The 27,430-nt window shown below is 39.2% G+C and overlaps 3 protein-coding genes across 4 annotated transcripts in view; 2 read left to right on the plus strand and 1 right to left on the minus strand.

Moving 5' to 3' along the window:
- The window catches only part of LOC138983729 (methanethiol oxidase-like), a 29,717-nt gene extending 26,277 nt beyond the window's left edge, over positions 1-3,440 (plus strand). Inside the window, exon 11 of the mRNA XM_070357040.1 lies at positions 671-3,440. Within this exon, the coding sequence (XP_070213141.1) occupies positions 671-833 (163 nt within the window). The 3' untranslated portion in view covers positions 834-3,440. The remainder of the gene's footprint in view (positions 1-670) is intronic.
- Positions 3,441-4,710: 1,270 nt separating this feature from the next.
- On the minus strand, positions 4,711-20,351 carry LOC138983727 (alpha-1,2-mannosyltransferase ALG9-like). Of its 2 annotated transcripts, none has more exons than XM_070357038.1 (17): positions 20,231-20,351; positions 18,905-19,061; positions 18,218-18,352; positions 17,671-17,741; positions 16,844-17,006; positions 16,196-16,257; positions 15,131-15,218; positions 14,679-14,784; positions 13,810-13,898; positions 13,402-13,441; positions 12,735-12,805; positions 11,973-12,044; positions 11,545-11,674; positions 10,541-10,691; positions 9,689-9,818; positions 8,291-8,418; positions 4,711-7,863 (listed from the first exon to the last, which is right to left on the minus strand). In XM_070357038.1, the coding sequence occupies exons 1-17, from the start codon at positions 20,278-20,280 to the stop codon at positions 7,740-7,742; spliced, it is 1,767 nt and encodes a 588-aa protein (XP_070213139.1). In that variant the 5' UTR covers positions 20,281-20,351; the 3' UTR covers positions 4,711-7,739. The 2 variants fall into 2 exon arrangements, with proteins under 2 accessions (XP_070213139.1, XP_070213138.1); XM_070357037.1 differs by having other exon boundaries at positions 20,223-20,342.
- Positions 20,352-20,514: 163 nt separating this feature from the next.
- Positions 20,515-27,430, plus strand: part of LOC138983728 (propionyl-CoA carboxylase beta chain, mitochondrial-like) — a 79,816-nt gene continuing 72,900 nt past the window's right edge. The window contains exons 1-4 of the mRNA XM_070357039.1: positions 20,515-20,754; positions 23,356-23,469; positions 24,080-24,148; positions 24,738-24,794. Of these exons, the coding sequence (XP_070213140.1) occupies positions 20,548-20,754; positions 23,356-23,469; positions 24,080-24,148; positions 24,738-24,794 (447 nt within the window). The 5' untranslated portion in view covers positions 20,515-20,547. The remainder of the gene's footprint in view (positions 20,755-23,355; positions 23,470-24,079; positions 24,149-24,737; positions 24,795-27,430) is intronic.

Consider the following 27,430-nt stretch of genomic DNA (forward strand, 5'->3'; position numbering starts at 1 on the left):
TCGATGTTAAAACATTTAGTCATAACTTGACTAAATGTAAAAACACAAACAAAAACGGCCAAAGAAAATCAAATGGATGGTGTTTTTTGACCAGAACTTTAATGTTCTGTCTGCTTCACCAAAACTTAATGGTCTGTCTAGTAGACCGAAACTTGATGTTCTATCTGCCAGACCAAAACTTATTGTTGAATGAAAAATAATTCGTTAGATTCGATAAGAATATCTAATCATATCTAATTCCATAAGAATCCGCTGAACATTTTTTTGTAAACAAGGGTCAGCCTCACGTGTTTTATTGTAACTATCAATCTATTAACCATAGAAAAGGCAGAGTGATAAGAAGTTTAAATGCAATGTTGTCTCACTTCGGTGGCCTTGTGCAGCAACGCAATAAACTGACTTTGTTCAGCGTTCGATCGTTGCTTGCGTGTTCTTTGATCGTTCTTCCTTGTCTGTACTGATTTCACATGGATATAATTATATATATACTTCCATGCACTATGTCTGTACTGATTTCACATGGATATAATTATATATATACTTCCATGCACTATGTCTGTACTGATTTCACATGGATATAATTATATATATACTTCCATGCACTATGTCTGTACTGATTTCACATGGATATAATTATATATATACTTCCATGCACTATGTCGTATCCCAGGAACGGAAGCCAAATGCTGCAGATCGACTGCAACACGGAGAAGGGCGGGATGAAACTGAACAAGGAGTTCCTGGTGGACTTCGGCAACGAACCAGACGGCCCCACCCTTGTCCACGAGATCCGCTACAACGGAGGCGACTGTACCTCCGACATCTGGGTGTGAGGATGTGGAGGTGTCTCTGATCGCTCCGGCTTCTGGACATTTTTGTACCGGAACATTTTTCAACAAGTGTTGACAGAAAGTTTAGGAATTTGCTAATTGTATTGTCCATGAGATCCGCTACAACGGAGGCGACTGTACCTCCGACATCTGGGTGTGAGGATGGGGAGGTGTCTCTGATCGCTCCGGCTTCTGGACATTTTTGTACGAACATTTTTCAACAAGTGTTGACAGAAAGTTTAGGAATTTGCTCATTTTATTGTCCATGAGATCCGCTACAACGGAGGCGACTGCACCTCCAACATCTGGGTTGAGGAGTTACTTAGTGTCTCTGATCGGTCCTGCTTCTAGACATTTTGTTGACGAAAACTTTTGGTTTAAAAAAGACTTTTTTCAATTTTTATCGTGAAATAAACAACATAATTATGGCATTTAGGATTTCTCACTCAAGCATAGTGCTTATTTTAAGCAATCCTTGTGAAGACATCATATTAGTGGTAGGCACAAACGAAAACTGTTCAACAGATATTGATTGAAAGTTAAGGAATTTGCTAACTTGAATTTGTTTCTAACTTTATGGAGGAAACGACAGACTGAGAAGGACTAGAATATGATACCAACAAAAGTGTACTCACAGAGTGGAAATGCATAAAGATAGGGCACTGTGTTAAATTCCTTTCTTGGCTGAAAGTTTAGGAATTTGCTAATTATATATTGTTTTCTAACTTTATGGAGGGAATGAGAGACTGAGAAGGACTAGAATTAGATAACAACAAAATGTACTCATCAGAGCGTAAATGCATAAAGATCGGAAATCGTGTTAAATTCCTTTTTTATGTGTTTAGGCCTCTGGTGAGTACAGTTTTATTCTTATCTTATTCAAACATTTATATTAAGGGGATATATTTTGCTGTAGAATCTGAAGTGATGCAAAGAACTACAGACTATGATTATAGTATATCCAGTTTTCTGACTATTTTACATAAAAAATATGTATGATCGTTAAAACCTGGTATTTCATCTATTCAGAATAATGTTTTGAGTACTTTTTTGTGTGGATATTCAGAGAAGTCTTCAGATTAAATACACATGTATTTATTTGTTGATGTTGTTGTTGTTAATTTTTTACTTACTTTTTGTGTGTTAATAATCAGGTTACCTTTAATCAGTACTTTTTGTGTGGAAAGCCTGCTGAGGTACATCTACAAATATATGGATTTTCTATCAAAGAGATGCTTATGGCTTTGTACAGACGTGCTAAACTGCCTGTTGTTATTTCGAGAAACCTTAATCAGCTACTAATTCATTTATTCCAGATTGCTACTGCATGTTGATTTAAAAGATAATAATCGAAGTAATGTTCATTATATATGCAGAAAAAGAATTAATATGCCTTGGATTATTAATGCCTGTTAGTGTACTGTTAATGTGAATGCATAATAGAATTGTGTCTCCATGTTACAAAGATAGTGATACAGGGTGACCCAAAAACATTGCCACCCATTAAAATGCTAATAACTCTAAATTGCTTCAGCGATTTACTACAAATTTGGTCTACATCGGCTTGAGATATGAGATAAGTTCACACAGTTTCAAGTTTTAACATTAAATGTTCTGACTTTTATGTTCTTTCGGAAAACAAATCCAAAAAGTTCGAGGATTGACTTAAGAATACGAGATTTAACCCGATTTTAGCACTCCAAATTATTACCTGTTTTTTTTTTTCTCAAGAGCCATGCACGCAAAAACCATCCTCAGACTATGAGTTGAAACAGCAATTACAAGGAGTCTGGGGGAATAGGTCTGATGAGTAAGGCTATTGCTCGATCAGTGGCAAACCTCCTACTGTTGGGGCAAGCTCAGAATTGGAAAAATATGCTTGTTAAAGCGTAAAAATCAAACCAGTTGACCTACCTAGTTGAAACTGTGTGAAATCATCATCCCACATATCAAGCTAATGTACACCAAATATGAAGCAATTCGCTGTGGGAGTTGTTAGCATTTTAGAGGGTGGCATTTTTAGGGGGTCACCCTGTAAAAGCACTGTGGTGAAATATGTACCAATTATATAAGCAGACAATACACTTGTTTCTCTACAAACCATTACAGGTCACTTCAGTGTGTTTGAAGAATACAGGTAGTTCACTCATTCTGTCAAATGCCAAACTCGTTAACTCACCGAAATATATGATTCACTGCAATGTATTCGAGTAGTTTCAGCACAACTACAACTTGTTTACTTTATGCTGTGATTTTGTAGTTGCAAAAGATCAATATGCTTTCATATTTATGTGTGTATACAGATCTGCGTGTGCAGCATGCCGCATAATGCATAAGAATATAATCAGAAAGGATAAATGTGCACTATATACCCAGTTGAATGCTATTGTTATTGAATAAATAAGTGATATCAGATTTGTCTTTCCTTTAATTGTTTTGAAATGTTTGTGTTTTAGGTGTTTTTTTTAACTCTTGTACTGCTTTGTGAAGGTGTCAATGGTTATGTGAAATCAGAAATATATCTTGCTTCATAAAAAGTGTAACCTGGCATTTATGTAGAGCGTAGCAGAAACATCATGAGTATAATTAAAGTACAAATGGAGCTGACAAGTTTTTGTGTCAAATAATGCTTAATAGTGAACATGACTATGCAGGTTATCCATGTTGTGTACAGATTTTTTTTAACTCACATTGACTGCTTTTGCATATATATAGACACACAAACATTAATTTGCTTTCAATATATATATACGGCTTGTGTCTGTCTGTGTGTGTGTTCGCGATGCACGGCCAAAGTTCTCGATGGATCTGCTTCAAATTTGGTGGGCATATTCAGGTAGACCCCGGACACAACCTGGTCGATGAGAATTTTCAACACGTGCTCTCAGCGCGCAGCGCTGAACCGATTTTGGTTTTTCTGTAGATCCACTCCCAGTAACTCTTCCTTATCTTCTCCAGTGTTTTGCGCGTTTATCTCCCTTTCTTCGTGTGGCGCGCTACGGTATGACAAGCAGCTTCAGATATTCCCGTTACTATTTTTAGAAGGTCACTGCACTGTCCAGAACGCTTTCCTTGCACCCGTAAGTTGTCCTCACTGTAAAAGTGCAAAGGTCGAATCAATTTATAGCCACGCGAAAAATACACTGTCATCTATCTCTATATATTTATAGATATAGATATATATATATATATACGGCTTCTCTGTGTGTGTGAGTGTGTGTGTGTGTGTGTGTGTGTGGGCAACACCTGTGGATTGTAGAGTTCTGTTTGTGATGTGGTCTGGCGGCTTTGGTGTGTTTGTATGTTCTGGCCTTCCTTTGAGAAGCCATTACAGATTATAAAGGGCTTAGAGATAAGCTCTTAAATTCTCAATCCTGATTTGAGTGGATTTTGCCTCCAAAGGTGATTGTGGTGTTTCGGCACTCGGTTACATTCGGCGTCGTCGACAGGGATGGGACTCGACATGATATGTTCAGGAATGGCATTATGGCCACTGAATCATATTCGTGCTGTTCCCATTCCACGAATCTGGGAGGGACCTAAGCTTGGCGGGTCCATGGTTCGCAACTTTGGGGACAAAGTTCATTCAAACGGGGGCGGGTGTGACAGGGAGACTACCGTCGCCCTTCACAGCAGACTCTGCAGAGTTGTTCGCCTTAGAAGTTGTGAGCTATTTATAGCTCGCAAGGCAACACCTGTGCATTGTAGAGTTCTGTTTGTGATATCGTAAATATTCGGCATCAGATTTGGTGGGCATATTCAGGTGGACCCCGGGCACAAACTCCCGGCGAAGCCGGGTATTCCTCTAGTAACATGTATATCTGTTGGTGCACACACACACACACTGTGACTGACACACACACACAATCACAAAGCATGATTGTATTTTGTCATCAGCAGCATTTTTAATCTAACAATTTAACGTCCTCCCTGTAAGACCTGTTACAACAGTCGACTACCTTCAAACTAACATTAGTATCTACACATATACAACCAAAAAAACAAGCATACCCTGTGAAGCGTTTTAAGTTTTTCTTCCCACTGACAAAGTCAAGGCTCTTTTTTTTTTTAAGAAAAAGACATTGTATCCAGCGGACAGTACTTAATATACACATCGGAGTGAATTACTCCTCAGCAGTGTATTATTGTTTTCCTTACTGCCAGGGGTGCAACTCCACCACAGCGCATGGAAATCCTGACAGAGTTTTTCTGAACATGGTACATGTATATATTACGAAGAAAGAAACAAATTGACTTTCAGTGTATGATTTACGTGTTTAACCCTGTAAAACGGAACCTGAGGTGATGTACATTAATGTAAAGCTTGATTTTTGTTTTTTTCGTCTTGATTCAAACTTCAAAGAAATTCACCTGTGAGAGGTTTAACACAACAACAATAACATAAACACTGCTAAGAACAGTAGCAACAACAACCTTAAAAACGACAGCTACAACAAAATCCAGAACTAAATTTTTGTGATGGAATGTTGTTGAAACAAAACAGACCAGGAACACATGTCGGCACATCTACACAGTAGAATCTTTTCAATGTTCTTTTCTTCAGATACAAGGTAAGACAACGGGTTCATATCTCCATGAATAACATTTCATTGTGTTTTCTTTTCCACTTTTCATCGTCAGTAAAAAGCCCCGTTTAAAGAAAAACAGAAGAAGAAAAGATGCATAAAAAGTAATATTTCTTATGATGAAGTTATATTCTCAGTCTGTCATAATATATGTGGTTCTACTGTGTTTGAATTTCTTCACCATCAGATTGCACTTATTGCTAAGGAACATGCCTCACAAAACAAGCAGAGCTAGTCTTTGACACCACATATAACATTCACACATACTTGTCTGCACTCGCAGTACTGACCTTCAGATCTATCACACTTACTGAAACTTTTGCTACAATAGACAACACTTTGCTGCATGTCAAATCAATACCAGGACTTTTACAAATTAAGACTTCAGAAATGCTGATACAATGTATGACTAAATACAAACTTTCCAGTGTTTCTGACTAAGTATCATGGGATGTTGCCATAATCTTTTTTCTTCCACAAACTTGCTGAAATGGCCATACAAGTTTCTGGAATTATGGGGAAACTTTAAGGCAGTCCTTCTTAGCCTTATTTAAACCTTGAAATAGTTTGTCAGCTTTACTGAAATGACGGCAATGTCTTTGGTGTTTTTGAAATTTCAGCATTTCTCTGCCTGACGGTGTCAAATGACGCCCCTTGTATAATTATCATCAACCCAAAAGTATCACTTAATCAGCTAGTCTAGTAGTACAGCTGAAGGGGTCTATTTCGACCAAAAGTGGGTGGATTCCCTGTAGGAAAGTACGATACTGCTCAATCTTGCGTGCAAGCGCGTGACTGCAGTAAGCCAATTTAAATAACCTTAGCGTTGCTTCCCCTTAAAAAATGGCGGTTTGACCGCGTACCGTAGAATCTTTTAGAATTGCTGAATGCTTTGGCGAAAAAGACAGATAATCCGAAATTCTACCGATGTCGCTTAGCATCACGTGAATTTCAGCGAGATCGGCGAAACGATACAGGAAATGCACCCAGGTGTATACCCTGTAAACAGGGAAAACGCCTACAGGAAATGTACCTACAGGGAATCCACCCACTTTTAGTCGACATTGAACCCTTCTGCTGTAGTACATGTATCATGTTCAGCAGCAGTACACCTTTAACTTCAAAAATTGGGAATGTCACATCAATACAAATGCTCTACTGACACTCTGTCCTTCACAACATTCACTAAAACCTTGACAACAATAACTACTCTTGCATTTGTTACGCTCTACAACTACCAAACCGAAAAGAGTGGATTTAACCACAACCCAAAAGTAACCATGACATGGAAGAAATTCTAATATCGAATTCTGTTTAAAACAAATGCTTGATTTATTATTGCACAACATCAATTCAGGCACAATATTTACTGTTGTAATACAAATTATCAAGAGCATAAGCGTACACATATTTGCACATTGGTTGTAGTAAGTTACAGGTATTTGCACAAATTGGTTTGAAGTAAGAATACATCTACTACTACTGCATACACATTTTCTGCTCCACTGCAAGTGTTCAACTATACATGATATCTTCATTAATCTTTAATTATGCATAGCTATTTTCCTTTGGACTCCTGCACAAAAATGTGTATTCACAAACAACATATCAACATGAAACATATTATGGATGTGAGGGTTTAATGACTGATTGAATTTAGCGTATGAATATTCAAATCCTTAACTTGAATTTAGCAAATGAATACATATACATGTATACAGGTTCTTTAGTGACTAAAAAAGTCAGTTAAACTTAAAGCTGGTGTAAGCATATTTCAACATCTATTCCAACAAAATATTCCTGAAAGGGAGTATTTTCTCATCATTACTTTTAGTCAACTCGCAAGGTATGCTTGCCCAATCTGAAAATTTCACTTTTTTCTTTTATGACATACAGTTAGCTGACACCTCTCGCCTCAGACATACCATATGAAACGAACTTACATAAAACGTACATGTATTTTTAACATTAATGCTTTTCTCTTCTATCACATACAGTTAGCAGATAACATATATGAATGTATGCCCAAGACATACCATATGAAACAAACCTCAAGCATGTTCTTACATAAAACATACATGTATTTTTAACATAGATGCTTTTCTCTTCTAGCATATAAAGTTAGCAGACGCCATGAGCCCCAGACATACCATATGAAATGAAACAAACCTCAAGCACATTCTTACTTCAAACATATTTCAACATAAATGCGCACACATACATACACAGTACTTGAATCATACACTCTTACCCAGTCAAGACTCAGTCAAAGGAACATGGAGATGAAACACAATACAATACATTGATACTACTGTTGCTCACATCAAGATTTCTTCTGCTTTGTAGTTTTTTTGGTACGTGTGGTTTTCAGAATATTGTAGTCCGCGTAGGAACAATATTGAGATGACACGAATGGAATGTAAAATGCACGCATCAATCTATGAGACCTGCACACAGAAACAGATACACAATTCAGGTCAATAATGTGACCAATCCACATTCACACAGTTCGTACTTACAAAAGTGCACAAAGGTTGTTGCTGTACCAAATAATAAACACAGCCTTTTAGGGATTCAACAAATCTGAGAAAACAATTTGAGCAACAAAAGTGCGTTTCGGTTTGTGTGTATACACTTGCTCTGACTGAATGAATGGTTAACTATGTTTTGGAAAAAATCTTATCTATTTTTTTGTGCTAAAGCAATTGTCAGTGCATTATTTTGCAGTCAAATGTCTTGATACATTCATGCAACTGAAGAGTATCACAGACAGTCACAGACAAGAAGTGCAATAGCACAGAGGAGCATTGTGAATTATAAGTAACAATATGCTTCCAAGGGGTAGCCATACGAGTAATACATGCAAACACAAACCTGCTAGCATCCAGAAAAGGAGCACTTGCCACCACCGTCCAATCATCAGATTGCGAATAACGAGGCTCTAATTTGCTTTCAATCGGAAGATCAAGGTCGACCATGTAGTGACACCGGCTGACATCAATCTGAAACAGAAATGTACAAATAACAAAAAACCTGGCAAGCCTTGTACTGTATCTAAAACTAGAGAACACACAACGATGTACACTTACAGAGGGGACTACTTGCAATGGACACCTCTCCCGAAAGATGTAACCGTCACGATTTTCAAGCGCTGTGGCAGATACTGCACCCCAGAGAGTGGGGCAAGCAACTGCTCACAGCTGACCGGCTAGGACCCACGATCGCAGAGAATAACAAACTCAGATGTGTATGTTATGCAGTGTGCGCTCAGTATCATACCCTTTACTTTCGAAATACACTCATCGGAGCTATTAGTGCATCTAGCTTTCCTTCCCTGTTATTATTTGGTTATCACAGAGGCCTAATCTGAACATTCTCATTCTCCCCCCCCCCCCCCCCTGCTGATACCCCCATTTTAACCCCGTCACTGCCCAGCACGTACTAGATACGAGGTCATGTTTGGTTTGTCATACGCCCATACACGTACTAGGTATGTGGCATTTACATCAGCACTTTTCAGGACATTTGTGAAAACTAAATGGGAGGTAACCACTGTCCAACTTCTTGTAGGGGTTTAAACACAGTTCTTTCCCATTGACCGTTCAGATAAGTTAGTACCACGTGGTAAAAACATTTTTAGAAGTTTTTTCCGATCTATAAGATTCAAAATGGCGGCCGAAAGTCGGACATCAACTCGTAGACCTGTTTTCAAATGATACAGTGTTCTGGAAGCTCTATTAGAAGTGATTTATGGATTACCATACAGAAGAATACTGTTATGGGCTGTAATGTGAGTACCTGATGTTTGACACCAGTTTTAGCTGTGTTTTCTGCGGTTTTACATGCTGCAGTGTGTGTGCGAAAGTTTGGAAACTGTAATTTTTGACAAAAATGGTCATTATATCGATTTTTACTATAACAATCACAAACAAAGTCCAATGATCATGTTATCACATAATAATAGCCAAGGGTGTAAGCAAACCAAATGCCAAAGATCTAAGAGATATCTCAATAAATGATTGAGCAGTGAACAGATTAGTGAACCTACCGAAGAAAGCGAAATTTGCCCTGGCGCACAGCAATACCAAAATGGTGTTATACTGTGGCAGTGAAGGGGTTAAGACCACCTCTCTTTCAAGACCCTAGTTTTCTCAGAATGTTTTTGTTAGCAATATCTACAGTATTACCTCCATTTTAAGGCTCACTCCCTTTTAATACCTGGTTTTGTGTGATGTTTTCCTAACAGAAGGTTCCACAGTATTTGGTACTTACATATCTAGTTGGTTCCTCTCTGTTCATATCATTCATATGAGACGGGATGACTCTCGTTCCGTGATCGCCTGGCTCGTAGGGTTTAGGGAGCAGACCCTGGAACTCGGATTTGATGAACTGCAGTCGCCACCTGCACAAACCAAAATAAGATTTGAATGCACACACACACACACACACACACACACACACACACACACACACACACACACGCACACACACACACACACACACACACACACATGCACACAGAAACCAAAATAAGATTTGAACACACACAGTTACACACACACACACACACAAACACACAAGTTTTCCCATGAAAATGTAAATATGAAATTAAGGATACAGATCAAAACTAACAAAGATGTGGCCAGAGTATGGGCAGTTCTGGTATCATCTACTATTCCTCAGGGCAGAGAAACAGACACACACACAGACACAGACACTTGCATACACTATATGCCTGTGTGTGAATACACACAAATACACGCACCCACACCCACACCCCCTACACAGCCGGGTAGCTCAGTTGGTACTCGGAGCACTGGACTTGATCACAGGGTCACAGGTTTGAATCCCGGCTGGGACGGACACAGGACAACTTTATGCAGACTCAAGAGACGGTATCCATGTCCCCCCCCCCCCCCCCCCCCTGTGTCACCACCATGTAAAAGACCTCGGTCATTCGGCCATAAGTGCAGGTGGCTGATTACACCCAAACATGCACACACCGGGGTAGCGCCACTCTGCAATTGTTGCTGCGAGCTTTCCATTGGGAGGAAGCAACTTGAATTTCCCAGCATTGGGATAAAAAAGTAAAGTAGAGTAAATAAAATGAAGTGGCAATCTGACCTGTCGGAGGGCAGGAAGAAGTTGCTGGGAAAGCGGTACCACTCCTTTCCCACACAGATGTTGACGTTCTTGTCCAGCGGCAGTGAGTGGATCCTGGGGTTGCTGGCCACTTTCTGCAGCTCCACATACACATCCATGGAGGCGTGGTAACCTGCAACATTGACATGCACCAACTTCAGTGGAACCCCCCAAATTAAGACTTCACTGTAACTGCATTAGCATGAATACACATGGCCACATATATCCTTCAAAAAAACTTAAGGAACGGTAAAAAAATTTATGCAAAAAACAACAAGAAGAGCAAACGCTCGATCGAGTCACTTTCGCAGTTCTGAATATTATATGAGGCATCAGATGGACAGGAAGAAATTACTATTCACAACACAATGAGTCACGTTCACATAAAATTTGAGCCCGGTCACTTTTATAGTTTCCGAGAAAAGCCCAACGTTAAGTTGTGTGTTGCCGAACAGAAAAGGCTAGTTATCTCCCTTGTTTTTTTGATAACGTTCGTAAAAGGCTACAGATGTAAATACTTTGATGTAAAGAATAATCCTACAAAGTTTCAATCACATCCGATGAACTTTGTCAAAGATATAAAATGTCTAATTTTTCCTTTGACGCTGACCTGTGACCTTGAAAAAGGTCAAAGGTCAACGAAACCATCGTTAAAGTGTAGAGGTCATTGGAGGTCACGACTAAACAAAATATGAGCCCGATCGCTTTGATAGTTTCCGAGAAAAGTCCAACGTTAAGGTGGTGTCTACGGACGGCCGGCCGGACGGCCGGCCGGACAGACTAACACTGACCGATTACATAGAGTCACTTTTTCTCAAGTGACTCAAAAACCGAGGGCGAGGATCAAATATTCAGTCAAACCTTGTCTTTTTCAGAATCTACAAAACAAAAGGAAAACTAAAATCTATGCAACGGTAGCAAAAAACACACACTCGAACACTCCTCCATCCCCCCCCCCACCACAGGCAGCAACAAGAAACACTTACCTTGATACAAAGCCACAGAGCGGGAGAGACACAGCAGTGAGAAGAGGATGCCGGTGAAGACAGAGAAGATGCTACTGCTGTCTGTGTATCTGCTGCCTCTCTTGTCCGGAACCAAGTAGCTCCAGGCTCTCTGAACAAACCCAACAAAACTCACACAATGTGCCATCTATCTCAATAACGAACAAATGCAAGGAATCCAAAAACAAGAAAGGTTAAATTATTGGAACGTTTAATTCAGGACAAAACAAAACATTCACAAGAACTTCGACCCATGGAAGTGGACAAACAAAAGACAACAGACAAAAATAAGTTAATAACTGAGGCTGGGACTTAGAATATGACTGTCATGTATCCAATATTCATGATTGTGGAACTTTAGCAGTCTCTCTGTTTCACATTTTTGTAACCATCAACAACCAAAAGCTTACCTGAACACTGTCCAAGAACACAGCCCCTCCCAGCGCAAAGAATGGGTAGATGGGGAACAGAAACCTCTCCTCCTGAAACAGCACAGGTATAAAACATGTTAAAGACTCAAGGGATAGGGGATAAGGGGATATGATTTAATATAGTCCTGTGAGGTTACCCTCATCAAAATTCCGGCTGCTTACTGAAATTCTCAAACAATTAACCACAAAAACAGAACTTGCTCAACAACTTTGGCTTTTCGGGCGCCGAGTGGGTGTCTTGGGGAGGACAGCGAGGACAATACACGCGCACACCAGGGGATATCACTAGTCCAAGATGGACGAGGCAAACACTCGCCGCCGATATATGGACTCCAGCAATCATGGCATGACAGGGAATAATCAGCCTCCATGTACATGTTATGAATTGTCCGTTTGATATAACGCCCTTATCTTTTGAGAAATATGCTCATCAGAGCTTACTCTTCACTCTGATATCATCATCGAAAATTTCCACAGAGATTGCTTGCATCACTATTTTAAAGGGATGCAACTTTTCCACATGCAACTAATATAACCCTGACAGTTATTTCCTGATTCGTCTATTGTACAGTGGAATCCCCCTTTGAAAGACGTAAAAAAAATCTGAGAAAATGTGCTCTTTAAAAAGGAAGAAGTCGTAAAACGGAGGTAAATTTCAAGAGATTATGAACAGAAAATCTGAAGAAAAACCCCAAGGTCTTTAAAGGGGGTGGGGGGTCCAATGCACTGCAGACCACTAACCTTGTGAGGCTGTGAGAAGAATATCAAGATCCAAATATACAGTGGTGCCAGAAGAAGCCAGGACGGAATTCCTGGATGAAAACAAAGGCCGTGAAAGTTAAATATTCGCCGTAATCATAATGGCTTGAGATTTACTGGCCGATGTGAATGCGTGATATATTGTGTAAAAAATTCCAGCTTACACGGCAGAAATTAATATGTAAATCGCCGTGAGCTCTTGTGAGAAGGGGCGATTAACAAATGTCTATTATTATTATTATTATTATCTTATAATAATATGCCATGGTCCTTTCTTCTTTGAATGGTAATAGTCTAAAACTGTGTTAAATCTGCTATCCGGTGCAATATCAAAGCTAAGATCAGGATTGATAAATAGAAAAAACAACTGTTCACTCTGTAACTGATCGTTCAAAATTTGAACCATAACAATAAGCTAGAAAGAAACCACACTTCAGATGTTTAAAAACTTTACAGAAACATTTATATTAACTACATTACATTACAAGACTTTATCTTCTTCTGACAAAATCTGTTATCAGCAATTCTTAAATATATATTCCATGCAAATGTTTCATTATCAATTGACATACAAAGAAGAAGTGCCAAAGTAAATATCTAAACAATCTGAAACAGCAGCAAAAACAAAAAAACTAAATGGAAAACTCACTTGAGTTTGCTGGAAAACGAACAAGCAGACCAACCAGTAACTGAAAAATAAGAGCAAGAAACACACCTGTATATGAAAGTTTAACACAACCACAGGAAACACATGGCAAAAAAATCTGGCATCCTGCAATAGTCACAACAACAAGAAGTACACAGATAACAGGAAGGCATAGGGCTGATCCAATGTTTAACTGTATTCATATTGTGTCTGATGACCAAAAGAACAAATTCTGGTTGTACATGTACCAACAAAGCAGACAATAAATCTGTTGTTGTTGTTTTAAATTTGTATTATATTGTGCTGTATGCCCCTCAGCTATGGGATCCCTTATTTCAACAGCCATTTTATCATTGATTTCCACAGCAAAAATAAAATATAAACAGAACAGAAAAAAAGATGTATACTCACTGCTGCAGGCAGGGAGAGTAGAGCGAGGAAGAAGACCACATTGTAGTTGAGGAAACCGTTCAGCAGGTAGTACGACAGAGGCTCCACACCTGAGGAAGCAAAACAACAACACGCTGCTCACTCAGCCGTCTCTTCTTTGTGTGTACACTACTTAACAAAAGAGTCATCAAGCTGATAAGAACAGATGCTGTACTACACTTGCATCTTAGCCAACCCCCCTTAAAAGCAGCGTATGGCTGCCTAAATGGCAGGCTAAAAAACGGTCATACCTGTAAAAACCCACTCGTGCAAACAACACAGGTGCAAATGTTAGTTTCAGCCCATGAACACAGAAGAAGAAGATCTTTGAGCCAAAAGGCCGAGAAACAATTATTTGTGTGTCTGTCCATCATTGATAGCGGATTTAAAGATTGAATAGAAAAACAACAAACAAACAAAAACATCAGAGGAGTCTTTACAGGAAGGAACATGTAGTTTTGGCACAACAGCTGATTTTCTCTATCCTCAGTCTCTGAGGATGACTCTCATATTGGACGCAATGCCTATCTACCCCAACTGATTCCCCAGTCTTGAAAGTTGAAGTCCACATTCAAGAAAGACTTTGTAATGTAATGAACATGGTTGTGAAGATGTTCTGGAATACACCATAATAAAGAAACTGATGCTTTGTTGTTGTCTCTTTTTCTTCTTTTACTGACAAAACTAACAAACACAACTATTTTAGTTAGCATACTGACTTGACACCCCTCCCTCCCCCCCCCCCCCCCCCCCCCCCATCAAAAAACCACTTGATTTGATCAGTTTCACCATTTCAGTCACTTCCGTAAACAATACAATAAAGCGAATAAAGCATTCGTGCAAGTACTCACCATAAAGATCAGGACCATGATGAGAGAACACGTTGTAGAGCATGATGTTGAGAGGAGCAATCACCAGTTTACCAAAGAAGTATGAATCAATCAGAACCACAGGCACCTGAAAAAAGTGATGTTTAACTTTAAGACTTAAGCGCTCGAAACAATAATTATGCTGCAAGGTTTTGAGGGGGTAAATGTTAGTATGTGCTCAACTGCATTCCCTATGCGGGTAGTCTGTCTTGAAAATCATCTGCCTTTTTCAACACACAGTTCTCATTTTTTTTTAAACAAAAATCTCTTTTATTCTTCTGAAAACAACCAGAAGTCAGCATATCTGATTCTAATGACCACTGATTTTGTTTAACATTTACAGCAGTTTCAATCTATACCGGTACAGTGAAATACAGGTACGTATAAGATAATAAAAATTATGCAGGTACTGATAATCATAGAGATTCTCTCACCAGGAAAACCAAAAGAGCAATGGATGACCAGGCGATGAACTGCACAATCTTCTTCTGTCTCAAGAGGATGTCTACTGCAATTGGAATGCTGTGACATAAACAAGATCACTAGGTTAGCATGCTAAAAACGACCCTAACGACCACTTTCCCTTACAAAATGTGTGAGTGCCTCTTCCATTTTCTGTCTGTTCTTTTCCTTGGACACACTGGGGAGTGTGTGAGTGTGAATATATTTGTGTGAGTTTGTGTGTGTGTGTTTGTGTGAGTGAGTGTGTAAATATAGCGTGCATGTGTTGATGTGCATGTATGTGTGTTCGTGCATGCAGGTGCATAGATGTGTGATAAATCCAAAATGAGAGTTTGAAGACATCACCTTTCTGGCAGACACATACCACACATTTAGGCCCATCTGCTGCTTCATTCAAATCTATGTAAAAACTATGCCTGGATAATTCTTTCTTCCTTTGTTTTTGAACTACACATTCATCACTTGTATAACTAAATATGGCCACCTGAGATTATAAAAAAAAACTAAAAAAAAACCACCCACTCATGACAGTAGTACCTGCGATGTGAGGACACCTCCCAAGAAAGGACATCTCATATTATCGTTACAAAAATGTACCTGTCATGACAGGCCACCTGCAATGTAGGGGCACTTTTGGCTGGTTTGTTTGTTTGTTTGTTTGCTTAACACCCAGCCGACCACGAAGGGCCATATCAGGGCGGTGCTGCTTTGACATTTAACGTGCGCCACACACAAGACAGAAGTCGCAGCACAGGCTTCATGTCTCACCCAGTCACATTATTCTGACACCGGACCAACCAGTCCTAGCACTAACCCCATAATGCCAGACGCCAGGCGGAGCAGCCACTAGATTGCCAATTTTAAACTCTTAGGTATGACCCGGCCGGGGTTCGAACCCACGACCTCCCAATCACGGGGCGGACGCCTTACCACTAGGCCAACCGTGCCGGTACTTTTGACTGGTCTCAAGGGTGTCCTTTCATCACAGGTACCACTGTTATACCTTCGACAAAGATAAACAGCAAAACGGAACCTACCCCAGAGCTCCTGCAAAGGGCCATCCCAAAATAGCACTGGCTGCGGTGGCCATAATGGCAACCTGAAGAGATGTGAGCAAACAGAAAGAGCACATTATCATCACATCTTCATGTGGACGTTATCATGGTTGTTCACTCAATCAAATGCAAACCTATTGCTACCTATTGCATTGCAACCACAATTTATTGTGCATGTTCTACGACAAACATTGAACAATTGGCAAAATAGTAATACTGTGAATTCTCGCAAGAAAAAAAGTAACTAAACAACAAAAAAACACACACAGTGACACACACATACACAAAACATGACAGACAAACATAAAAGCACACACACACAACCCAGCTAAAACGCAAAACAAAAAACATTACACAGAGCTGCTTGCACTGAAGAATATGGTTTAAATTTGAGCCTACAGATGTTTTCCTCTCTCATAATGTATCTTGTATACGCACTGAAAACATACAAGGTATAGCATGTACATTGCATCCCTTTTAAACCTGTTAGTGTAACTGTGGAATACAGTTTCAATTTGAGCATACAGATGTTTCCCTCTCTCATAGTCATAATGTATCTTCCATACCCACTGAAAACATGCATTGTTTAGCATACATGTAGACTGCATCCCTTTTAAAGCTGTTACCAACCTTGTTATTGCCCGACACCCATCCAGCGACGGCAAGCATGGTGAGATACATGGAGAAGGAGCTTGGGAGAAACGCAGTACATGAGATGAACATCCCTGTGCTCAGCAGTTGGAACCACAGCATCAGCCGCGCTATGTTGGATCCAACATGCTGATTTACTGTCCTGAGGGAGGGAAGAGAGACATGAAGAAATAAAAATTTCACTTAAATCAATGGCTGACAATTCATTATAGCAGAAGCAGAATCTTACAGCTACCCAAAACCTGGAAATATTTTAGATTTTTTGTTAACGATGGCAACTTTTAGTTTTACTTCATGACACCTGATAATTTACCCGATAATTTACCTGATACCACTGGACCTTCCCAGACACCATCTCTTGATAACGACCACCCCCAAGGATTCTCAACAGTTTTTAGTAATTCATTTCGCCTTTCCATTGCGACCACATGACCATAACGTCAAACAAAGGTCCTACCAAAAATGGCTATAAAAGACTGGTGCAACTGTACTTACCGTATTTTCCGGGTTACAAGGCGCTACAGCGCATAAGGCGCACCCCCTTCTTTTTAAACAAAATTGTAATCCAGTCACCCATTGGGCGCAGGGGGCCGATAGGGCGCACCAAAATTAAAAAAGTATACCGGTAACAAACGGTCGAAGAATGAAAGGAAAAAAGTCGCGCCTTATGACCCGGAAAGTACGGTACTAGTTTACATTAAAAAATATATAATAACATTTAGCCATTATAGGTACAGTGCTTGCATATCTTTGAATCAGTTGCTAATGAAAGTGAATGATAAACATTTCTAGAAAAGATTCCTTACTTGTACAGATAAACCTCACATCCTGCACATGCTATTCCCAGAACACAGCGAAGAAGGTAGAAAACCAGTATCTGAAAGAAAACACACAGCAGGGTCACACTATGATAGACCTAATTATTTAAAAGAAAAACACAATAAATAGACTTACAATTATTGGTTTTGAATGCCTGCTGTAGATTATTGCCTGACAACACAAAAAGAAGAAGTGGTTTTTTTTCCAAGAAATTAACCAACCATTTTTAGCTGAAGGATTTTTGGGGTCATATACAATAGCACTAGCAGATACTGCTGCTTGCAATCTGTTGTCAGATTCTAATTTTCTCTGTCATCTCAAACATTTCGGATTGCTACTCTAGACATAAGGCCAAAGAAAATTCATGAATGCCCTCTCAAGTTCAGACCCGTTGTCTAGCAAGATGAAACAGACCCACACTGCTAATATTTCCAACGTGATGTTTTTACAATTAATCCAGTTACTTCACATTAAAAGTAATAACAATGACTAAGAATGGGCAGATACTTTCACTCTCTCATGATTCAGAATTACCTTGTTGTCTGTGACGAGAGTCTGGAAGATCTTGAGAGGTAAGACGTGAAGAAGGATGTAAGCGTAAGAGCGGATTGCATAGACTGGTGAATACTCCCATGTTTGAAACCCATAGCCGTACAACAGGTAGTGAGCCTAGGAGACAAAGTGCATTACAATGTTCAGTAGCAGTAGGGTGTAGAAAAAATACAATGGCAATCAGAGGGAACTGTACTAGCTAGGATGAGATCAGTACAACATTTCAGGCAGACTTAACATCCTTAGACAGAAGGCTCAACAACAAAATGTTTTTTTTCTGGTGACAAGGCAAAACGAATATAAAAAAATAGCTTCAGTATGTCGGTAAATTGTTATCTTTATATAGAAAATAGTGGTCAATAGTTGTTGATTTTTCTCTCTAAAATTTGGCTTTTCATTGGTCAAAACTTGTGTCCCCTAGATGCGAGAAAAGGGTAGCTTCCCTTCTAAAGTCTGCAAATCGAGTTTTTTTCTTTATTTTATATTTTTTATTTTTGGAGGGTCTAAAGTAAGTTCAAGGGTCGGGAGGAAAAAAATAGGGTCAGTCAAGGAACCGGAAACTTTAAATTTGCTTTTTTAAATTGATGCCAAACATTGTTTTTGTGTTTAACATTATCTTTATTTCTTTATTTTCAGTGACGCTTACATTGCTTCAGAACTTTTACTCACTGGCTCCCAGTAGTTGAATACTTCATCACAGTCTGTCACAATGTTCCACAAAGCGGCACATAATCTGGCAGAAGTGAGGAGTTTGAATGCAGTGATGGTCGTCAGTGACCATGGCTCGTGTGGATCACGCACAATTGGCTTTGGCGTTGTGTCTCCCCTGGAGATGTGAATGAAATAACATGGTTATTTATTTTCAAAAATTAATTGGCACATGTGTGTAGTGTGGAAGTCAAAAACTACTTGTAGTTTGTAGATCCGACACGCTTATCCAGGTTTCCCAATTGCTTCGTTTCCGGCCGATTTATGTGGAGCACGTGATGCGCACAAAAAATATTGGCGGTCTAGAAGTGTCGTCTGCGCAATGATCGCGGCGGCTTTCTTGACCGGCAAGGACGACCACGCACGTTGTGAGACGTCATTCGTTAGAACTCAATAGAAAGTTATACAATGCCCAATTATACAATTAACAACAAATTCCAGTTTCTATTCATGCAGACTTCACTTGTTTTTTCTGTAGCTCACAGAAAAAGATATGGACGTCAATAGGTGATGCTCAGAAATGTTCCAACTTGTATCCTAACCCAATGTCCACCATGGATATATACTATAGTGTCAACTGTGATTGTCAATAGACAATTGTTTCTAATGCGCAGACCTGGTTCTTTGCATTTAGTTCTTTCTTTCTTTATTTGGTGTTTAACGTCGTTTTCAACCATTCAAGGTTATATCGCGACGGAGGGAAGGAGGGTGATGGGATAAAGCCACTTGTCAATTGTTTGTTGTTCACAAAAGCACTAATCAAAAATTTGCTCCAGGGGCTTGCAACGTAGTACAATATATTAGTTATTACCTTACAGGGAGAATGCAAGTTTCCAGTACAAAGGACTTAACATTTCTTACATACTGCTTGACTAAAATCTTTACAAACATCGACTATATTCTATACAAGAAACACTTAACAAGGGTAAAAGGAGAAACAGAATCCGTTAGTCGCCTCTTACAACATGCTGGGGAGCGCCGGGTAAATTCTTTCTCGTCCCAACCAATATGTGACTCCCCCTAACCCGCGGGGGGCTTGCATTTAGTTATCAACAACTATTTTATGTGGAAGAAAAATAAGCATGTACCCTAAATACTGTTATAAAAACTCTAACAGGAGCGGTCCGGTCGACATGACACATGTAAACAGATGAAAAGGGTTGACCAGTGCAAAAACAGAGTTGAAACAGGCCATTGAAAGAAGCGTCTGCTTTTGAACGACCAGAGTTGTTTTGCAAGTGCATCGGTTTTTAGGGAGTATATTCGTTTCTACGTTTACCGATCTACTTGTTTTTCTGCATTGGCAATAAAGGTTTCTCTCGTCGTCCTCTGACCATAACGCCTTCGCGGGTGGCCAGACATCTTTACAACAACCGACCACGAATAATGAAGGAGGCTGACATATTTTGAAGACCCGCAGAAAACTGAAACGTTGCAGTTTTAAAATATTTTTTTCGATTTATATGTACCATGATTGCATTTTACGTGACACAAGCAGATATACGATATTTATGTTTTAATTATAAACTCAGAATTAGTGGCAAACATTTTTATCGCTGAAGCATTAACTGTGGTACAGTCCTTGTTGACCTTGACAAAACAACATGGCAGCTCTAGTGAGGTTCTGCAACCGTGCGTTGCAACAGAATGCTGTTTGCAGGCAGATCCTGCCATTATCTGCGACCCACTGGTACTCAAACGAAGCAGGAAGCATGGCGCATACTCTCAATGTAAAGCAAAGGATAGAAAATACGAGACAGAAAGCGCTCTTGGGTGGTGGCCAACGTAGGATTGAGGCACAACACAAGAAGGTTAGTCAGCACAGCTGGGCTCAGAGCATGTTTTAGTTTTTATATCGAAAGTAGAGTCAGCATTCATAAGCAATTAGAAGAAGATACATGGGCACACCTGCTAAGAAACAGTGAGTTGAAGTATATATGTGATCCAATCGTTAATAAGTCAAATGGACGATTGGTTGTTGATTCCCACTCGAAGTCTGCTTCAGACTCAGAGGTTGCAGGAGCAATGCCATGCATTATTCATAATCATAGTCTGATCCACACTGGGTAAATGATAGAATCGGCGTGTGTGTGTGTGTGTGTGTGACTGAATGCCCGAGAGAGAGAGAGAGAGAGAGAGAGAGAGAGAGAGAGAGAGAGAGAGAGAGAGAGAGAGAGAGAGAGAGAGAGAGAGAGAGAGAGAGAGAGAGAGAGAAATAGATTAAAATAAAATTTTATTTTACGACGGTTGTAGCAATAGCATAAGCATGCATTACAAACAAACTTTTTTTCAACCTGCCCTCGCCCAAAAAGAGACTAATACATGTATGTATATATACACGAGAGAGAGAGAGAGAGAGAGAGAGAGAGAGAGAGAGAGAGAGAGAGAGAGAGAGAGAGAGAGAGAGAGAGAGAGAGAGAGAGAGAGAGAGAGAGAGAGAGAGAGAGAGAGAGAGAGAACAAACGAACGAACACGAGAACGAGATCGAACGAACGAACTTTATTACTCAAGGATGGAGATTTTAGGCTCATGTCTAGTCTTACAATCTGTCCCTGCTAAACTAAGACATAAAAATAAAGACAATAAAAGGACAATTGTCAATCGCAATCATACAGTATTACTAATTACAACATTACCTATACGAATACATAATGCATGATAGAACATTGAAATGTACATGTATGTCAATATAATACGAAGGAAAAGAAAAGTCGACTCGCACACACACGCGCGCCGCATGCCTGCAATCACGTTTGCGCACGCACACACACACACACACACACACACACACACACACACACACACACACACACACACACACACACACACACACACACACACACACACACACAGAGAGAGAGAGAGATAGTGGAGACAACAACTCATTGTCCATGAAATGTTTTGTATAGCAGAAGGGGTCTTATTGAACCCAAAGTGGGTGCATTTCCTGTAGGTGCAACTTGTTTAGATGTTTTCCTGTTTCCTGTAACACATTACGCTACGTTGACGGCAAAACTGCAGTAGTAGTGATTTGCCGCATTTCGTTATTAGAGTTCATTCATTGTAACTAAAGTCGAAAAGGCCATGTTTCTGGCGCTTTTATTTAAAGTTTGTGTCAAAATGTTTCTCGATCAACAATCATTTGGTAAAAACGATATTTTTTTAGGGTGTAGCAAAGTGTCACATGACCTCAAATGAGATCCGAGAAAACCACCGGGAGGTGCACCCAGGAGTATTCCCTGTATACAGGAAGAACACCTAGTGACCTACAGAAAGTTCACGTACAGGAAATATCAATCAATCAATCAATATGAGGCTTATATCGCGCGTATTCCGTGGGTACAGTTCTAAGCGCAGGGAATTTATTTTTTTAATTTTTTTAATTTTTATTTTATGCAATTTATATCACGCACATATTCAAGGCGCAGGGATTTATGTATGCCGTGTGAGATGGAATTTTTTTTACACAATACATCACGCATTCACATCGGCCAGCAGATCGCAGCCATTTCGGCGCATATCCTACTTTTCACGGCCTATTATTCCAAGTCACACGGGTATTTTGGTGGACATTTTTATCTATGCCTATACAATTTTGCCAGGAAAGACCCTTTTGTCAATCGTGGGATCTTTAACGTGCACACTCCAATGTAGTGTACACGAAGGGACCTCGGTTTTTCGTCTCATCCGAAAGACTAGCACTTGAACCCACCACCTAGGTTAGGAAAGGGGGGAGAAAATTGCTGACGCCCTGACCCAGGGTCGAACTCGCTTCCGAGTGCAAGTGCGTTACCACTCGGCCACCCAGTCCTTTAGTTGGAATTAGACCCCATCTGCTTCAGTACCAACAACCATGTGCAGTGGAACCCCCCAATTTAAGACTCCCTCCCTTTTAAGACCTTATTTTTTCAGATTTTTGGTTCATAACCTTTTTAAAATTTACCTCCATTTTAAGACTCCCTCCTTTAACTCATTGTCTTCCAGGTACTGATATATCCGTACCCATTCATATGGCTCTATCTGACCTGGTGCGGATATATCCGCTCAGACTGTTAGTGTTAGCTTCAGTCGCTTCTTGTAACGTCCATCTAGCGCCTGCATTCCAGCGTGTTGATACACAGTTACTACACAGTTACTACACAGTTACTACAATTCTGAGTGACCTGCTGCAGCACAGCTGGTCTCGGCTAAAAAAAAACTTGGTCAACATAGGTGGGGTAGAAAGTGTTAAAAGACCTGATTTTCTCAGATTTTTGGAGGTCGTAAAAAGGGGGTTCCCCTGTTTCAGCGTACATGTGGTCTGGTTGCCTCCACTAAAAAGTATGTTTGTAATACCATGCTGTGTATTTATTGTTAATCTTTATGTCATTCTATTTTTGTGATACAGAGACTTGTGTTCATTTTGCTTGCAGGGAAAACTGACTGCCAGGGAACGACTGAATGTGCTCCTTGATGAGGGCTCGTTTGTGGAGTATGACATGTTCCTTGAGCATGACTGTGCAGATTTTGGCATGGAAAAGGAGAAGGTACTAAGTGTTGTTTGAAATGATTACTTGACCTGAACCATAAATGGTTAGATGAATAAATGATAAATAAAAAGTAAAATTATTTTCCTTCTCAGTCATGTTCAGATGACATTTAAAGACTTTTACCAGTGTATTCTTCAGCATGTATATATAGATTCTCTAGATTTGCATAGTGATTAATGTATTCATAAGGTGTTGTTACTTGCTTCTTCTTCGATCATGGGCTAAAACTCCCACGTTCACTCATGTGTATGACAGTTTTCACCCTGCCATTCAGGCAGCCCTAGGCAGCTTTCGGGAGAAGCATGCTGATTATTTTCGTGTTTCTACAACCAACCAAACTCTGACATAGATTACAGGATCTTTTCCATGTGCACTTGGTCTTGTGCTTGCGTGTACACACGAAGGGGGATAAGGCACTAGCAGGTCTACACATAAGTTGACCTGGGAGATTAGAAAAACCTCCACCCTTAACCCACCAGGCAAGGCTGGGATTCAAACCCGCGACCTTCTGCATAGGAGGCCGATGTCTTATATACTAGGCCACTGCACCCGTCCGTTGTTCCCTATCACTACTAAGAATTCACCCAACTATTTGTTTGTTTTTCAGTATCCAGGAGACAGCGTGGTGACAGGAAGAGGCAGAATAAATGGTCGGACAGTTTTCATCTTCAGTCAGGTACTTTTTCACTGCTGTTGCTGTAATTAGTGATGGGGTAGCGAAAGAATGCATTTGTGTGTGTGCCTGCGTGCGTGCAATGCTTCTGCCAGCAAACCAGACATGTATAGTTTGCTCTCTTTGTCAGGCGAGCTAAATTTGTTGTTGTAATAGCACTTTTTCTTTTGCATTAAAAGAAAGCGCCAAAAAGAAGGAAATTCAGGGCTTTCAGATTTTTCACACTTGGTGTTAGCACAATTTTTCGTAGTACTTGGAAGCTAAAGTCACAACTCACATGCATTGAATTTGGGCTTAAAAATCAAAACATTAAAGAAAAAGGTTAAAAAAAAATAGAGTTGGGAAGGGGGTTGGTGAGGGGAGGGGGGGAGGGGGGGGGGGGGGGAGTGTCCTGCTGAAGCTGAAGACAAAAGTTAGGCTTGTTTCCAGATTTGTCATGGTAGAAAAGTACACTTGGGAAGAATATGAAGCTTCCAATCAAAAAGAGGACCAGGTTGTGAAGGATTCAAACCAAAGATTTTCCATTGGAATTAATTAAGACGCCGCATGCTCTTGTCGTGCCATTGATTTTTGTATCTTTTTGTGTGTGCAGGATTTCACAGTATTTGGAGGTAGTTTGTCTGGGGCACATGCCAAGAAAGTTTGCAAGGTATTTATATGCATGGTATCCGATATATTTGAACTTTGCGGACATTGGCAATGCGATGTGTAATTCAGTAGAACTTCTTTAATTCAGTTAATTTGAGTATTCTAGCAAAAATGAAAACAGTATTAGGCTGGGTTTTTTTAACCTATGAGATACATACTATTTGGAATGACCGGTTACATTCTGAAAATTCATTCAAAATGTAGATACAGTGGAACCCCCCTTTTAGGACCTCCAAAAATGAGAAAATCATGCAGGTCTAAAAAAGTAGAGAGTCTTTAAAGGGGGGTAAATTAACAGACTTTATGGAGAGATAATCTGAAAAATCAAGATCTTAAAATGGGGGTAAATGTACAGACTTTATGGAGAGATAATCTGAAAAATCAAGATCTTAAAATGGGGGTAAATTAACAGACTTTATGGAGAGATAATCTGAAAAATCAAGATCTTAAAATGGGGGTAAATGTACAGACTTTATGGAGAGATAATCTGAAAAATCAAGATCTTAAAATGGGGGTAAATTTACAGACTTTATGAAGAGAAAATCTGAAAAATCAAGATCTTAAAATGGGGGTAAATTTACAGACTTTATGGAGAGATAATCTGAAAAATCAAGATCTTAAAATGGGGGTAGATTTACAGACTTTATGAAGAGAAAATCTGAAAAATCAAGATCTTAAAATGGGGGTAAATTTACAGACTTTATGGAGAGATAATCTGAAAAATCAAGATTAGATCTTAAAATGGTAAATTTACAGACTTTATGAAGAGAAAATCTGAAAAATCAAGATCTTAAAATGGGGGTAAATTTACAGACTTTATGAAGAGAAAATCTGAAAAATCAAGATCTTAAAATGGGGGTAAATTTACAGACTTTATGAAGAGAAAATCAAGATCTTAAAATGGGGGTAAATTTACAGACTTTATGAAGAGAAAATCTGAAAAATCAAGATCTTAAAATGGGGGTAAATTTACAGACTTTATGGAGAGATAATCTGAAAAATCAAGATTAGATCTTAAAATGGGGGTAAATTTACAGACTTTATGGAGAGATAATCTGAAAAATCAAGATCTTAAAATGGGGGTAAATTTACAGACTTTATGAAGAGAAAATCTGAAAAATCAAGATCTTAAAATGGGGGTAAATTTACAGACTTTATGGAGAGATAATCTGAAAAATCAAGATCTTAAAATTGTAAATTTACAGACTTTATGAAGAGAAAATCTGAAAAATCAAGATCTTAAAATGGGGGTAAATTTACAGACTTTATGAAGAGAAAATCTGAAAAATCAAGATCTTAAAATGGGGGCAAATTTACAGACTTTATGAAGAGAAAATCTGAAAAATCAAGATCTTAAAATGGGGGTAAATTTACAGACTTTATGGAGAGAAAATCTGAAAAATCAAGATCTTAAAATGGGGGTAAATTTACAGACTTTATGAAGAGAAAATCTGAAAAATCAAGATCTTAAAATGGGGATAAATTTACAGACTTTATGGAGAGATAATCTGAAAAATCAAGATCTTAAAATGGGGGTAAATTTACAGACTTTATGAAGAGAAAATCTGAAAAATCAAGATCTTAAAATGGGGGTAAATTTACAGACTTTATGAAGAGAAAATCTGAAAAATCAAGATCTTAAAATGGGGGTAAATTTACAGACTTTATGAAGAGAAAATCTGAAAAATCAAGATCTTAAAATGGGGGTAAATTTACAGACTTTATGAAGAGAAAATCTGAAAAATCAAGATCTTAAAATGGGGGTAAATTTACAGACTTTATGGAGAGATAATCTGAAAAAACAAGATCTTTTTGTTTGTTTGCTTAACGCCCAGCCGACCACGAAGGGCCATATCAGGGCGGTGCTGCTTTGACATATAACGTGCGCCACACACAAGACAGAAGTCGCAGCACAGGCTTCATGTCTCACCCAGTCACATTATTCTGACACCGGACCAACCAGTCCTAGCACTAACCCCATAATGCCAGACGCCAAGCGGAGCAGCCACTAGATTGCCAATTTTAAAGTCTTCGGTATGACCCGGCCGGGGTTCGAACCCACGACCTCCCGATCACGGGGCGGACGCCTTACCACTAGGCCAACCGTGCCGGTACAATCAAGATCTTAAAATGGGGGTAAATTTACAGACTTTATGAAGAGAAAATCTGAAAAATCAAGATCTTAAAATGGGGTAAATTTACAGACTTTATGGAGAGAAAATCTGAAAAATCAAGATCTTAAAATGGGGGTAAATTTACAGACTTTATGAAGAGAAAATCTGAAAAATCAAGATCTTAAAATGGGGGTAAATTTACAGACTTTATGAAGAAATAATCTGAAAAATCAATATCTTAAAATGGGGGTAAATTTACAGACTTTATGAAGAGAAAATCTGAAAAATCAAGATCTTAAAATGGGGGTAAATTTACAGACTTTATGAAGAGAAAATCTGAAAAATCAAGATCTTAAAATGGGGGTAAATTTACAGACTTTATGAAGAGAAAATCTGAAAAGTCAAGATCTTGAAAAGGGGGACGTCTTAAAAGGGGGGTTCCATTGTATATACTGATTGACAGTCTCATTGACAGTTTAACTGATTTGTTGATTGATTCATTGAGTGAAAGATTGAGTGATGT

This window comes from Littorina saxatilis, linkage group LG13 (assembly GCF_037325665.1).
Source record: "Littorina saxatilis isolate snail1 linkage group LG13, US_GU_Lsax_2.0, whole genome shotgun sequence".
NCBI classification, from domain to species: domain Eukaryota; kingdom Metazoa; phylum Mollusca; class Gastropoda; order Littorinimorpha; family Littorinidae; genus Littorina; species Littorina saxatilis.

Excerpts from the sequence above, each read along its gene's own strand:
- LOC138983727 (XM_070357037.1), bottom strand. The coding sequence starts at position 20,305 with ATGTCTGGCCACCCGCGAAGGCGTTATGGTCAGAGGACGACGAGAGAA. Across the intron at positions 17,742-18,217 it reads CTCTCGTCACAGACAACAAG|ATACTGGTTTTCTACCTTCT; the intron begins GTAATTCTGAAT and ends GTTTTCTTTCAG. Across the intron at positions 13,899-14,678 it reads TCATGGTCCTGATCTTTATG|GTGTGGAGCCTCTGTCGTAC; the intron begins GTGAGTACTTGC and ends TTGCTTCCTCAG.